Below are 14,609 nucleotides of genomic sequence, written 5' to 3' on the forward strand. Positions count from 1 at the left end.
CCCCTGGGTCCTGGTAACACTAAATACACGCTGAACCCCTGAAAGGACTCCGGCCCAGGCTGGACTCCCCAGAAGACTGGGCTCTGCTCCGCTTGCACGCTCATTCGCGCACCCTCTCACCCTTTCACACGTGGAGAACCCACGCAAACACGCTCACTGCCCAGAGCTGCCCAGCTCCGCTCAGCACAGCAGCTCCAGCCAAGCACCGACACACTGTCCTTGTCAGGACTGACTTCATAGGTCCCAAATCCAAGAATAAACTGAATTTTAACTTTTGACATCACTTTTGAACACGAGGTAAAGAGCATATATGAGATGCCAAATTCCAGGAAACAGATTCAGGTTTGGAATCGGCAAAGCTAAGCAGCAGCCTGAGGACGTGGTTAGACGAACTATTCCATTGGCAATAACGTAAGTTATGCCCTCGGTAACTGGTTAATGACATTTTTACTGCTTGACTAAACAGACCTTTTTAAATGACCTGGGTTATAACACATCTTTTTTTTAATAAAGTTATTTTTAAACACAAAACATTTCATAGATCATGTCAACATTAGACAGTGGCAGAACAGAAAGTGCATCTTCTAGCAACAGATTGTGTAATCTGGGCAATAACTAGTGCAAGATGCTCAAATACCCTCAAAATAGCAATGCCTTTTCTAGGCATAATCAGTCTTTAAGTCACAAGTAGCATATTAGGAGATGTCTAGTTGGAAACTTCATGTGGCTTCTGTGTCTATATTACTAATTCATCAACCTTTACTACAGATAAGCAGTCTCTGGCTCCAGGCTAGATAGGACTTGCAACTTTACAAGACCAAAGGTAACAAGCTCCCGCCATGTTCATTGGATAACAGAAAAGTGTACATTAATGCATAGTCTGCCAAAGGACATGTGACACCACCTCTCATACTGAGTCCCCGACTAACTATTTTTATCAAAACATGAACTTATCTAACTATTCAAAATAAATTCCAGGGTAGCTGAAATAGGAAATCTAAACCTAGGATGTGAAACAGGAAATCTAAAACACCACAGAAACTCAAAGCTAGCAGCACTCGTCTTGCACAGAGGTTGGAGAAGATGAAATAGGAGCAGATACATACTATGTTCCAGGAAGTGCGCTAATCCAGGCAGATCTTCAGGATCAGAGAAGCTGCCAACCGCAACGCACAGGGCAGCTGCAGACTGCAGAAAACACAACACTCAGTAAAAACTGCTTCAATGAACACTTCCAGAGGTGCTCCAAGAAAGCGACAGAAGTATGAGACAAATCAGTCAGGACCGACATACTAAAAGGAAGAGCTAGTCTGAATGTCTAATCACAAGGTTTCAGAGCACAAGAAAGCTTTCCATATAATAATTTTTCACTCTATAGCTTTAAGTACATACCTGCTTTTCTGTACAACCTCTCTTTCTTGTTTCTTCCTTTTCAGCTAGCTCTTCTAATTCACTGTCATCAGGATCATTGAAATCCTCATTATCTCCATCATTGTCCTCACACTCATCCTCCTCATCACAGTCCTCCTCATCATAACCTTCTCTGCCATCTTCGATCTCTGCTCCAGAGTCGTCCTCCTCATCGCTTTCCTCTTCAGATTCATCATCGTCATCGTCTTCCTCCGAAGATAATGCAGATGGGGCACCATCCAGGTTATTCAAATCCGAAATTAAAAGTGCACATAAGCCATTTTGCATCTTGATATACCTGAAAGAATAATTATTTACAATAACTATTGTAAATTGTATAGTATTGACTATGCTCATTTCCCAAATATGAGTTTTCAGAAAATGTGGGAGTTTCTGTATTTTCCACAACAGTTTTATGCTCTTCAACTGAGATTTCCTAATAAAAATCTGAGATTAGCTAAGATGATGAGCAGCTTTACAATGGAAAAGTAAAAACACAAATCTGTTCTGAAGTTCTTTTTGTTCCATCCGCACGGCATCGGCCATTATGGAATTACGATCCATTATTAGTACAGCAATGCATCGCTTTTACAATTTAATTAATCACTGTCATGCAGCTATCATAAGCTTTAAAGCTATGAAAAAAGGCTAAACTCATATTAAAGTCACACAGTCAGGGACAGGCAGAGCCCACCCCTCCAAACGAGTTGCAGGCCTAAGATTACAAGGCACAAGAGGGAGACGTAGGAGAGTGAAAATCCAGCACACTCTTCCCATTCTGTTTAGGGGTAAACGAACACTGTTTGTTCTCAGTGTAGACATGGAACATGTAATCATGACAGGGTCTCACAAGCAGATAGAGCCAAACACCAACTTCCACAGCAAGCCCTTCACAGCACATTCAGGCCCCAGAGATGTGCAGACAGCTGTAGGAACAGGAAAGAAGCAATTCAGAGCAGTAGTGGAAGCCCTTCTTGTAAGATCAGGGATATTGACTTTTATTTTTATTTTATTTTTATTTATTACTGACTTTTATGACTTTTATTCTACTCTATGAAATATTTACGCTATTAGCGCCTGATTAGAGAAAACTTTATATACTCAAATGGGCAAAGCCAAATTTCCAGAGAATATTACTGAAGTAGAAAGGGCAGCGTACAGTAGCCTATTACACTTGGCAAGCTCTTGTAAACATGTATTATGTGGCAGAGTTAGGATCTTGATCTTTGCCTTTAAATAGGTCCCAGAGACTCTATTTTATTTGATTTTATTAATGCTTTCCATAGGAAGGAGGCCAATTTATTGGACAAGTATTAGAACAGATCTCCTCTGAAACCTTAATAAAAAACCGGAGGGGGTACATGGTCAGATGGCTATCATGAAGTAACATATATATGCACACATATGTGTGCATATACACACATACCCCTCTGTCCAGTATCATTCTACAACTTTTCAGAGCAGAGATTGCAAGTATCACTACTCTGGTACCAGATCTCGCACAAGTTTCTTGCCAGATCAGAAACGGGAACAGCACATTTTGTCAGATCAGCCAGAGGACACCTTCTGGGAGCTTACACTGGCTATTATGCCAGCTGCAAAAAGAAAAATCCTGACTCAAGAAAATGTTTATTCCAACCTAAGTAGCAGTACAACAGGGACAGGTGGTATCTGCTCCAGCATGAAGCCTGGTGGTACAAAACTAACCCCCAGCCCCACGCCATCCCCCTAGTCCCAAGAAGCCTGAGTGAGTACAGCAAGGTTACGTCAGACCAGAGCTCTGCAGTGAGCTCACTCACTGGATCAGCAGCAGCAGTTTTGAAGCAGTTTTACAGATCAAGCTACACCATAAGCATCCAAATAAAAGGCACATTGTGTATTTTCCAAACCCATGGTTCCTGAAGTGTCTCACATATCATTTCATTCACGATTATCATTACAAAATGTCAGTGTTTCCCACTGATAAAAGCAGGCACTATTATCAATATTCCAATTCAAAATACGAAGCCAGTGTAAACTTCACTGCCTCACACAGAGCTGTGGGCCACTTACTCTGACTCTGCAGACTACAGATCAGATTGAAGACAAGCTACCCAGGATATTTCTTTCCTAAGTGAATCTCATGGGAAAGTATTTGGAGAGGGGTAGAGAGGGTATTGTGAAAGGAGTTAAGCAGCTCTGTGATACAGAGCACATTACGCTTCTTAAACTACCAAGTCTATGAAAGGAGCTAAAGAACAAATGTTTAATAGCTAAGTTTATGAATTATGACCATTATCAATGGTGGAATAGAGAGCATTTACTCTGGCCCAAAGTGTCATGATCATTAACACCTGTTTTGTGCGCTACAAGAACACTGAACAGTACAAACCTGATCCAATCAAGTGAAAGCACAATTGCTTTTTTGTTGTTATTGTTAATTTAACTATAGTACGCAGTGTATAATTTGCGGGGACTACGACTAACTGCAGGAATTACAGATAGTAACTAGATCTGACACAAAATTTCTGGGTCCAAAGTTAATCATCCATACATTCTGAAAGTTTGGAACACCCAAGCGCATTTGCACCATATACATTTTTTTCCATCATGTAGCTGCAGCTCTTCTGAACACGTAACAGGGATCCTAAGAACAGACACACCGTACTGTCAACCCATGGTGCTTCAGGCTCTGGAGAACTCAAAGCAAGAGCCCCAGACAGTGTGGTCAACATCGTGGCAGTACGTCTTCTGGCACATCTTCTTTGCCTCTGTAGACAGCTGTCGCCTTCAGCTTTTCATGCCCCACAAGGAATATTCACTTCCCACTGATCAATACATACTTATGGAGGGTGGAGAACAGAACAGTGCTGTTCTTCCAGAAAGGTTTGCCATAAAGCTGTTTAGCCAGCTGTATCCAGTAGCTCTCATTTATCCTTGCCACATACCTCCATTATTCTAACAGAACAGATGATTTCAATTTTTCATTACTCATCCTTAGGCTTGTGGGTGTCACATATTACAACAGAAAGACAGCTCCCAGCAGCAAGGCAACGTTTGAATTCAGCAGCTGTTGTAGGCTATCGGATTTCAGTTAAGGAGAATCTAGAACAGTTTAGGTTATACTGAGTAAAGGCACCGCCTGACATAGGTGTTCTTCACTTTTTCCATGTTTCGGTCCAATGGAAAAGGACAAGTGTAATCAATACATAGGCATCAATTAGTATGCAAAATACAATAAGAAAAATGCAATCACTGAACACAGACAGAAGCAAATGTAGTCCAGCTTCTTTTCAGTAGTAGTACACTGGCATTGATATAAATAAAACTAATTCAAATTCTTAAAGAGACTGTTAAACATCATGGATAGGTTTAAGCAGAATTGCTCTCGCATCAAGTTATTTCCTTATGTCAGTGATAACTGTTCAGCAATTAAGTAAATATTGAAATACATATCAGTGTGTGGTAAACACTTACAAAGATGTTTTAATTTCCCAAATTACCAAAAACAAACAATACAAGCCCATGAAATTCCAGATAAGGATGAATTTAAAGAAAATGTACCTTTGGGAAAGAAAACTCCGTTAAGGTAACTAATCGGTCTTAGCTCTGACACACAGCAATATCACGAACAGAAACAACTTTGATTATGATGACCACTTTTGTCCCAACAAACTCACTTCTGAAAATACATTCTGCACGGCCTCTGTCCACAGTTCTCTGTTTTGATGGTCAGCATATTTGAGAGGAAAATTTGGTGGAAAATGTTATATTTTAAGATTGATGTCACCAAAAGGACAAATTAAGGCCACTGTCAATGGTCTTCAGTGTACATCACCATGCATGGACAGGGGAGAGAGAATGTGCATGCATCATTAGATCACTTGCCTTTAAATTACTTGGAAGATTTGGAATATAGTAAGCTGACACAGGTACGCTTTACTTTTAGCAACACTGAAATTCTCCTTCCTAATGGAAACACTACATTTGTGTGTGTTTTGTGCAAGGCTTACTTGCCATCCATGGAAAACAGATTGAAAATAAATGATTCCTGGCTTCCAACTGAACATCTGTTAAGCATGGAGAGCGGGATTTCTGAAAGATTTTGATATTAGTTTATTCCATTTTTACAAGCAAACACACTCTCCAATTGGCTACATACTGAGGCTGTTCCTGGGCCTCAAAAAAGATAGCCAGTGACGTTGTTTTCAAGGGACTCCCCAAGCTTCATTACTGTGCTGCTCCAGGTAGTAGAGGTAGAAGTTTCCCAAGCTGGGAGAGTCTCTATAAAGAACTTCACAGACAGACAAGCCTCCTGCAAAGCAGCACGAGTAAGAACATAAGCAGGACAGGCAGGCAGAAATCGGGAGGACGCAGCAAGGAAGTAGGACAAAAAGGAAGGGAGTAATTTTTTCCCTAAGCCAATGGGGGCCGTTCTTTTCACACGGCCAGCGAGGAATTTCACTGTAAACCAATGTCATTGCAAATCCAAAATTCAGCCCCAGATTTCAGCTTAGGGAGACTGTTCACTGGCTGCACAGATCAAACATCATGAAGAATAAAGATTAAAAAAAATCTAAATATGGGCTGAATAATCTTCTGCCTAACAGAAAAAGTTATCATAAGCTCCCTTCGAAAATGACTGCTTGACACCGTTCAGAGAGCTCGAGCTCGCCAGCTGTTCCCGGAGAAGGCCATAAGCTCTCCGCCGCTCCGGGCTGCGCTTAGGGAAGGCAACACTTCTCTGCGCTTTCAGCGATATTACTGATAAGCGTAAAAATGAAAATGCGAGTAACTGGACAACCTAAAAGTGATCTTTGTCTCAACTCACGGACACGTTTCGGTGAAAACTTTTGAGACTCATCTAAAATAGGAAGAGTAACAGCCTTAATTAAAAAAAAAAAAAAAAAAAAAAAAAAAAGCCGGCATCTGCTCTGAAACACCGGCCCGGCCGCATCTCACGCCGCGGCTGGACGCCTCCAGGAGCGAGTCACCCCGAGCAGGCTGCGAACCAACCATTTAAAACACACCGCCCTGCCCCCAGCGCGGACACGGCACCAAAGCGGGGTCTCAGCCCCGGTGCCGGTTGCGCGGGTGCCTATTTAAGCCCCGAGCTCCCCGCTCCCCCCCCCCCCCCGGGCTCCCGGGCGGCTCGGCCGGGCCCTCTCCGCTGCGGCCCCCCCCAGCCCCCGGCCGGCGCCGCCTCCCTCACCGGTACTGCTTGGGGTCGCTGGGGGACTTGACGATGTCGGGGTCGCCGAGGTTGGCGCCGGGCCCGCGGCCGCGCTCCTCCTCCGCCTCCTCGTCCCGCTGCTGAGGCGAGCGGCCCCTGGCGTCGCGGCCGCCCTCCGCCGGCTGCTGCTGCCCCGCCGGCAGCTCCGGGCAGCTGCAGCTGGCCGCCGCCTTGTTCCTGCCGGGCATGGCGGCGGCGGCGGGCACCGGCTGGCTGCGCCCGGCCGCGCTGCGGGCCCGCCCCGCCCCCACGCACGTTACTCGCCCGCTGCGCGCGAAGGCGGCCGCGAGCCTGCGCATGCGCCGCCGCCGCCGCCGCACCGGGCCCGGCAGCCGCTCCCCCCTCCCCGTCCACCGCCGCCCGCACAGCTTCCGCCGCACGAGGAAGGAGCGGTGACGGGAGCCGCGACCTCCCCGTCCGCACCAGTAAGCGCCCGCCGCGGCGCCACGTGGGGCGCGCCAGCCAATCCTCGACCCGAGCTTGGACAGGCGGGCTCTGATTGGTAGAAAGGATGCTGGTGGCGTGGGCGGGTGGGGGAAACCATTAGTGGGGAGAGACGAGAAGGAGAAGATCAGCCCCTTTCAGAAATCAGGCTGAGGATAGAAAGGGCTGAGATTAGAGGTAGAGCTCGAGGACTCCTCGCTGCGCCGCTCCGGTCCGACATTTTGGCCTATCTGCTGTGGTAGATCCCCCCCACTCTTCTCTTGGATTAGTCCAAGGGCTGGCGTGGGAAGCCGGCCTTCTCCCCCGGTGTCCTTCAACTATTGGTCCAAGCAGCTGTCGCTCAGCGCTGGCGATCCAATCAGGGAGCACTAGGCTGGCGCGCCCTGCCCCACAAGGAGGGCGGCACGCCGCGGCCGTGGGCGCCATGTTGCGGTTGTGTGCAGCTCTGATGGTGGCCGTTCGTCTTTCTCGCCGGCTTTTCTAGCTCAGCCCAGAAACAAGGCGGCGAAGTCCGGCCCCGCCTGATGGGCCGGGGCGCAGGGAAGCGGGCGGCGGTGCGCTGTGTGGGGCCAGGCACCGCCAGCTGCTGTCAGGAAGCAGGAGCCTGACCTCGCTGTTGGTTTGATAGCAGGCTGCCTGTCAGCTGGTGTTACTCAGCATTTAAGTGAACTGGACTAAAGTTTGCAGTTGTATTTCAGCGGCCAGTATTACAGCCGCTTTCAGCCCACGGGTCTCTTGAGAGCTGTTATGTGCTCTCTGTTGGCTTCTCATTTCTTATTCCCCCTTAACGGTGACATTAGCTTAAACTTTGGCCTCTCATGGCTATTGAACAGAAGAGAGTTGTGATATTCAGTATTTATTTTTGCCACGGCCTGATCTTTCCAGTTCACTAGTTTTCAGCATTTTCCAGTTTGTGAATCTGCTTTTTCCTTGTGAAAGTGCGGATGCCTGTGTAGCAAATTAAAGCCGCTGACACCAGAAACGTGTGTTTGGTCTTTCAGGCACCTCTTCGAAGCTGCCTGCGTGAGCTCTGGAGCTCACAGATGATAAATAGTTGCTGCTGCAGTTGTTTGCAAATTGTGTTCAAGGCCCATGTACTTTTTCTTGTAATACTTTTAGCGCTATTCTGACGTTTGCCCTTGCATTTATTGTGATAGCCATTTTGTATTGTTCCACACTCGTTCAAATTTCTGCTTTTCCTGTAATGTCAGTGCTAGTAGTTATTTTGTGTGTGTGTGTGTGTGTGTGTATACAAGTCTACACTACAAAAGAGATGCTAGAAGCAAACTTGAGGGGTCAGGCTAACACAAATGAGAGGGCCTTTCCGTGAGATACAGGGGAGATAATTTTTTACTGAGTTTCTGCTAGTGTTTTACTGCTTTATTTCTCCACAAGATGGAAGCCAAGAGCTGTGTCTAACCCAAAGCTCACTTTACTGTAGAGCTTTTCCTTCAGAACCGTGCGCTTGGGGCTGTAGGTGATTCTGCAAGCATAGAGAAGTGCATCAAGAGCAGGCAGCTCCCTTTCTTTTTCGTCCAGTAACTATAGTTTTTGTATCATTGTTAACACTACTGTCCTGGGCCACTGTCAGTGGAAGGCTCAGTCGAGGTCCCTTTTTTTTTTTTTTTTTTTTTTTTAAAAGGTCTTTTGTGCAATAATGCCCATTATTTCCCATGCTAAATTCTTGTCTCACATTTTGCTATTACCTTTTATAAGTTAACACATGTACCTATTGCGGCTGATTCACTGATGATACTGAAATCATCTGCATACTGCTCAAGGCATAGGAAGCAAAGGCTCCCTCTCTATTCATTCCCTCCTTTTAATGCAAACATAAGATGAGGAGGTGCCAGACATCTCTCCATAAAGATGCTTGTGTATTTTAAGCAGTGATCGCATGCAATGATTTTTTTCATTCAAAATAAACCCCGCAGGATTTCTGCCTCCAATAGTAGATTTCTCCACGTGTGCAATGTAGGGTAGATCAGAATTGCTAAGTGTCTTTTTCACTTCTTCAGAGTATTCTGTCATGTAGTTTCTTGCTGGGCTACGCTGTAAAGAACAATCCTACCTGTCCTAGCTTGCTAGGATGGGAATACAGCTGTATTCTTCTTAAAGAAGAAAAAATTTAATCTCATTTGACTGGAACACTTTGAACCACAATTACATTGGGTAGAAAAGGGGAAGAAGATAGAAAAAGCAAGTAAAACAAAAGAACTGAAATGTCATTTACTCTAAAGCCATTTTTTTATTATCTAGTTGCTGAGCTGAAAAAATCATTATTTGCACTAATGAGAGCTCCTGTACTCCCATTATTCCATCACAGCTCAAATTATCATTCCCTACTGTAGAAATTATTTCTTCTTCCAAGGTACACAAGTTTTCCTAAAACCCACTTCTGCTACCGTTGAAACCCAACACTGCCTGTTTATTGGTCAAAATAAAACAGAGTGAAGTGTCTTTACAGTGATTCTTGATTGCTGGACTCAAGGATCAATCTACTGCCAAAGAAGGTCCAAGAAATTTGATCTACTTTAAGAGCACTAGAAAGACATCCATCCAAAAGATTGGCTGATGTTAGTAATATAGCTCATACAAGCTCTCTGGCCACATTCGGTGACTACATTTCTCTTTATTTTGCAGCGTCAGAGGTATAGATACAATAAGCACATTTCTAGCACTGCACAAATTTCATTTTCAGTACTAGATCATAAACACCCAAAATAGGTCACAGTAAAGACTTCTGAAAGCAACATACAAACTCTGTTGCAAAGGGAGCCATCCTTCAGCACAATGAATTCAAACTACATCAACATGGTTGTATTCTTCTCTGGAATACTTTTTTTTTTCTTTTCTTTTTTTTTTTTTTTTAAGAATTATTACACTTTGAAACATGACAGAACAAAATTACAAAAGCATTTGCAAATGTCATGATCCAGTAAATGATAGTGCAGTGGGCAGATACCTGACTCCACTTTCTGCTATCAGAAAGTCTCAGCCAGTTAAGTTCACAGGCCTAAAGTAAAACCATGTAACTTTTCTCAAATTGGCACCTAAAGACAGCAAATTTCTCCCAGTATCTGCCTGATCTACATTTACAGATGCAATTTCCAGTCGCTGTTTGGAGTTGGTATGTGCAAACAACTGATCATAAACAGAGGCATGCAGTCTATGCGGTTTCACAGATTCGCAAAAGCAGTTCCTCCATGTATTTCAGAGAACATCCAAGCTTTGCATGTGGCCAACACACGTACAGTTCTACACACGCAACAGTATACAACAGCCTTAATTTGTATACAACAAATTTGTATACAACAGCCTTAATTTTAGAGATTTTGGAAGTGTGAGAGTATGTTACATGGTAAGCAGCAAAAATTGTCCCTCCCTGCAAAGAATCAAGCAAAACGTCCATTGCTTAACTCAGAAAGGATGTCTTTGCTCTTTTACTAATTTTTGCCATTTTCACTTTAGTTTTATTAATCACATCTTCGCTATTTTTTTAAATTATACCTTGTGGTTGAATTCAAAACTAGAAAAATTATCATCATTACACATGTTCCTCTCTCTGACTCAAAAGGGAGCAGTGCTAGGACATGCAGACATAGCAGCAGGATGACCTCATCCTATGATCAGGATTCCCTGATCTGTATTACTGAGGAACTCAGGAAGGCAAACGGCAGGGACAACCTTTCCCTGGGACCACCTGGGCATGGCTTACCTGTGTTGTGGAACGTCCCGTGCATCAGAATGATTTTGATTCACATTGGGATGAACCAAAAGTGTTTCAAAAAAAAAAAAAAAAAAAAAAAAAAAAAAAAAAAGCCAAAACCCACAGATGAAACTCCCATTCCAGAAGAGTGGTTAACCCAGAAGTCAAAGCCCCAGCTCTGCCTGACTCAAACAAGTGACTTAAGGTCTAGTCTCACGTCCCCGAAATATCCTGCTCAATCTCCTCTACTTTGGATAAAACATTCACATTATTAGGAAAGCTTCAGGCTGCATCCTCCACATTTCAAGTGAGCATTGCCCAGGGGGGCTTTAGAATCCGCTCTTCACTTCCTGGCTTTCCAGCTAATATTTAACTTACATGCAAAGAGCAGGAAGCCCCTGTTGCAATGAGGCCAAATAAGGCTTTGAACTTCCATGCCTTGCAGGCTCACTCTTGGTCCTCCCCCTTGGGTTAGGGTCTCCTGTCTGTCTCCTCCTCTCTCCCCTCAATGTCCTAAAACACAGGTACACTGTTGTCAAAAGTTTCCTAATTGAAAAACTAATATATTCCAACAACCAACCTCCCCAACCTGATTTATTAAAAAGAAAGAAATTAGCATCAGTTTTGCACAGATTTCTGCTGAATTCCAAGTCTCAGTGACAAAAGGTGCCTTTCAACACACGCTTGCTCAAGTAGCTCTCCTGATATGCAACAAGTTTTGCAAGAGAACTTATATCCTTACCCTCTCCCATTGCACATCTTCCACGGTTCCTTCTCCTGTTGTAATGTGCTTGTTCCTCTAGGTACTGTAGTGTGCTGCAGAAGTATACTAAGCCTGACAATCAAATCAGTCATTTTCATCCCTTGCAATAACCAAAAGTCCTTCCAAAAGCATGTTTGATGGTAGCCTGACTGAAACTGTAGAGAGTCTTTTTTTTGGAGATGGATTTTTATTATTTAGCTAATTAGTTCTCTAGAGAAGAGCTATCTCTGTTTGTACAAAACCTGGGCACGGTGAAGTCTGATCCTCCAAGAAGCCTCTAAGGTGCTACTCTATGATAAAACGTTAAATAAAGAAGGTGTTACAACTGATAGTTCATCATTGCTTTTGGTTGAAAGCGATAGTATTTACTACCGCTCCCATTTTGGCTCCAGATATTTTGATCTGTCTGAGATGCTGCTGTTTCAAGTTTTACATGCATATTTTGCCTCCAACTAAGCATGTGACAGCCACTTCCTCATTTCCTTCATCCTGCAATATATCCACTGTCAAGCAGTTATCAGAGAGTGGCAGAGGGCAGGTCCAAACCTAGAGGTAAAAACTGCAAGATACAGCGGAAAAGCTGCAGGGTAGTCAGCGCTTGTGGCTCTAGGAAACAAAGGATGAGGCATAGCAAGGCGCTGAACAGAGCAGCACCTTTGTGTTTCTCGCTGTTGTTGAAGTAAACCTCTTTCTGCAGTAAAAGAATTTATAATCAAAAATGCAACATTCTCTTTGGAAATAACATTTGCAACACTATACAATTCTTCAACATAATTCACACTAACACTAGACGCACTTACAATATTTATTCAGCATTTTGTTAAATTATTGGATGAGGAAATATATAATATTAAGCACTCTGGGACATTAAACGAACATAGCAGTTTCCTATAACAGAGATTCCTGCCTTTGCGCTACATGATAAAGCACCACCACAAACAAAAAGAGAAAATTTAATCAGGAAAGGAGAGGGACATTTCTCAAAGAGAAAGGTCACTAACAGGAGCAGTTCTGCTGCAAAGGGGGTGGGTTGTCTGTGAGTCGCATGCTTCTTCCAGAAGTGCCCCTGCAAGGGTCGGATTCTAAACTCTCCGACATCTTTTCACAGATTATATCCACAAGACGCTCAAACACCTGTCTTACGTTGATGTTTTCTTTGGCACTGGCTTCAAAATAATCAAAACCTGTGAGAAAAAAAAAGCAAAAAGTCAATAAAAACTGATGATATGGGGATAATTTTTAAAATGCCATTTTTTTCAAAATTCATCTTAAGAAAACCTTCCAAGGAAACAATTAGACAATTCTTAAGCTCAGTTGATTCCCACAGCCTCAGAATAGTGAGCAGAAATGCTTCTAAAATCTATTTAGCCTCAATAAGGGTCAAAGACACAAATGGATCTTTCCCATAACTTTGGTAAATACTTCTGCAGACGTTACAGATCTGAATAAATCCAGAACGAGGGGTCAAATTCTGATTCACTTCACCGATAGAAGTGAAGAATTCCTTGGGCTGCAGCTGCATGACAGCTCTGAATAACTAACCTGCAATGTGTGGAGGGGCCTTCCTGTGCTCTGCAGGCCCCGGCCGGGCCATGCCAGGTGTACGCTAGGAACAATTATTACTGTCTGGTACTAGCATAGATCAGTAAGAAAAGCACAGGATTGCGAATCAGATGATCTTCATTGTATTGCTTCTGCTGACCAGCTTCTGTGCTTGTGGGCAAAATGCTTTGCTTCTTTGGGTCTGTTTTTTTTGTTTGTTTGTTTACCCATCCTTTCTTTGCTTAGCAGGAAAGCTCTTCACTGATAACCACTTCTATAGCACATATCATGACAGGGCACCAGTTCTGACAAGGGCCTTTCAGCACTGCTGAATTACAAATGTTTCCCTCCTACAGAGTGATTTCAGCATCCAGGATGACTGCAGCTAGGGGCTGTCCAAGGAGTATGGACACCCAAGCACTGACCCTTTTGAGCAGGAAGCAGCAAGGCTGGGGTAACGCCAAGGTATGGATGACATACATACTGCCGTCCAGCGTTACACAGCAACCAGCCTCCCTCCCACAGAGGAGCCCAAATCGCTGCGAGAGGAGCTCTGCCTCAGCCAGCAGCAGTGCGCTGAACTGTGAAGCGTTACCTGCACTGTTTTGGCTCACATAGTTCTTTATCCTTCTATCCCCAAGGGCTTCAAGGATTAACCATCATTTACAACTGCTGTTACTTCTCTTCCACCAGCTATTTTATTGCCAACAGCAAGAACTCAAGTACCATACGGAGAGTTTATTTTGAAATAAGCTACATCCCACTGTGATTCACTTTGGGAGCACTCTGCACTGCATTGGTTTTCTTTGATTCTGACATAAAACAGGGAAAAGAGAAGTATTCTTAACCAATTAGGCTATCATTGCTGTGAGATGTAATCATTGCCAAGTGTGAGATAACAAATAGGCATCTACACTATTCTATTGCTTTTTAAATATCATGGGATAATGGATAAAGTGATAATGCAAATGTTTGCCTAATTACTAAATAAGAGCTGCTGTCATGCACCAGACAAGTGTTATGTCTAGCCTGTTTGCTGTCTTTGATGGTGATTAGGTAAGTGTGTAAAAGGCACAAGAAGTCAGAGAGCAGAACTAGGATATGTCAGCCCAGCATCCGTTTAGCTTTTGCTGTGACTGAAGTTGTTTTGGTTTAGTCCGCATTCAGGCCGATAACAATTTTTTAACCAGACTGGGAAACTTGGCATTTAAAAATGGAAGGGAGTCATGCGATGGGGTATATTCTTCAGGATTTCCTAGAAAGTTCATAGTCACGTATTCTTACTGTCGGATCAAAATTCTTGTCCTAAAAACATTTAAAGACCTGACCCTGAATTCTCTGCATACTTGAAAGCTAAGATAACTTCAGTAGATTAAACAATGTAAATGCTTCCCTTCAAGCAAACACTGATCAAATACATCATATCCCCAAAAATTTTAATGCCACCACACAAAGTTAGAGAAACATGATAAAGGATAACCTTTATGTGAAACGCTATGATGAAAGGGAACAGTTTAGGCAGACAATAA

General features: G+C 43.5%; 2 protein-coding genes across 3 annotated transcripts in view; both read right to left on the minus strand.

Moving 5' to 3' along the window:
• The window catches only part of NRDC (nardilysin convertase), a 31,724-nt gene extending 24,643 nt beyond the window's left edge, over window positions 1-7,081 (minus strand). The window contains exons 1-3 of the mRNA XM_064516197.1: window positions 6,602-7,081; window positions 1,393-1,708; window positions 1,107-1,188 (exon numbers count right to left, since the gene is read on the minus strand). Coding sequence (XP_064372267.1) covers window positions 1,107-1,188; window positions 1,393-1,708; window positions 6,602-6,921 — 718 coding nt within the window. The 5' untranslated portion in view covers window positions 6,922-7,081. The remainder of the gene's footprint in view (window positions 1-1,106; window positions 1,189-1,392; window positions 1,709-6,601) is intronic.
• A 2,597-nt stretch (window positions 7,082-9,678) lies between these two features.
• Window positions 9,679-14,609, minus strand: part of RAB3B (RAB3B, member RAS oncogene family) — a 66,375-nt gene continuing 61,444 nt past the window's right edge. For both annotated transcript variants that reach the window (XM_064516201.1, XM_064516200.1), the window contains one exon: window positions 9,679-12,722. In XM_064516201.1, the coding sequence (XP_064372271.1) occupies window positions 12,535-12,722 (188 nt within the window). In that variant the 3' untranslated portion in view covers window positions 9,679-12,534. The remainder of the gene's footprint in view (window positions 12,723-14,609) is intronic.

The sequence above is a fragment of the Dromaius novaehollandiae genome, chromosome 8 (assembly GCF_036370855.1).
Source record: "Dromaius novaehollandiae isolate bDroNov1 chromosome 8, bDroNov1.hap1, whole genome shotgun sequence".
Lineage (NCBI taxonomy): Eukaryota > Metazoa > Chordata > Aves > Casuariiformes > Dromaiidae > Dromaius > Dromaius novaehollandiae.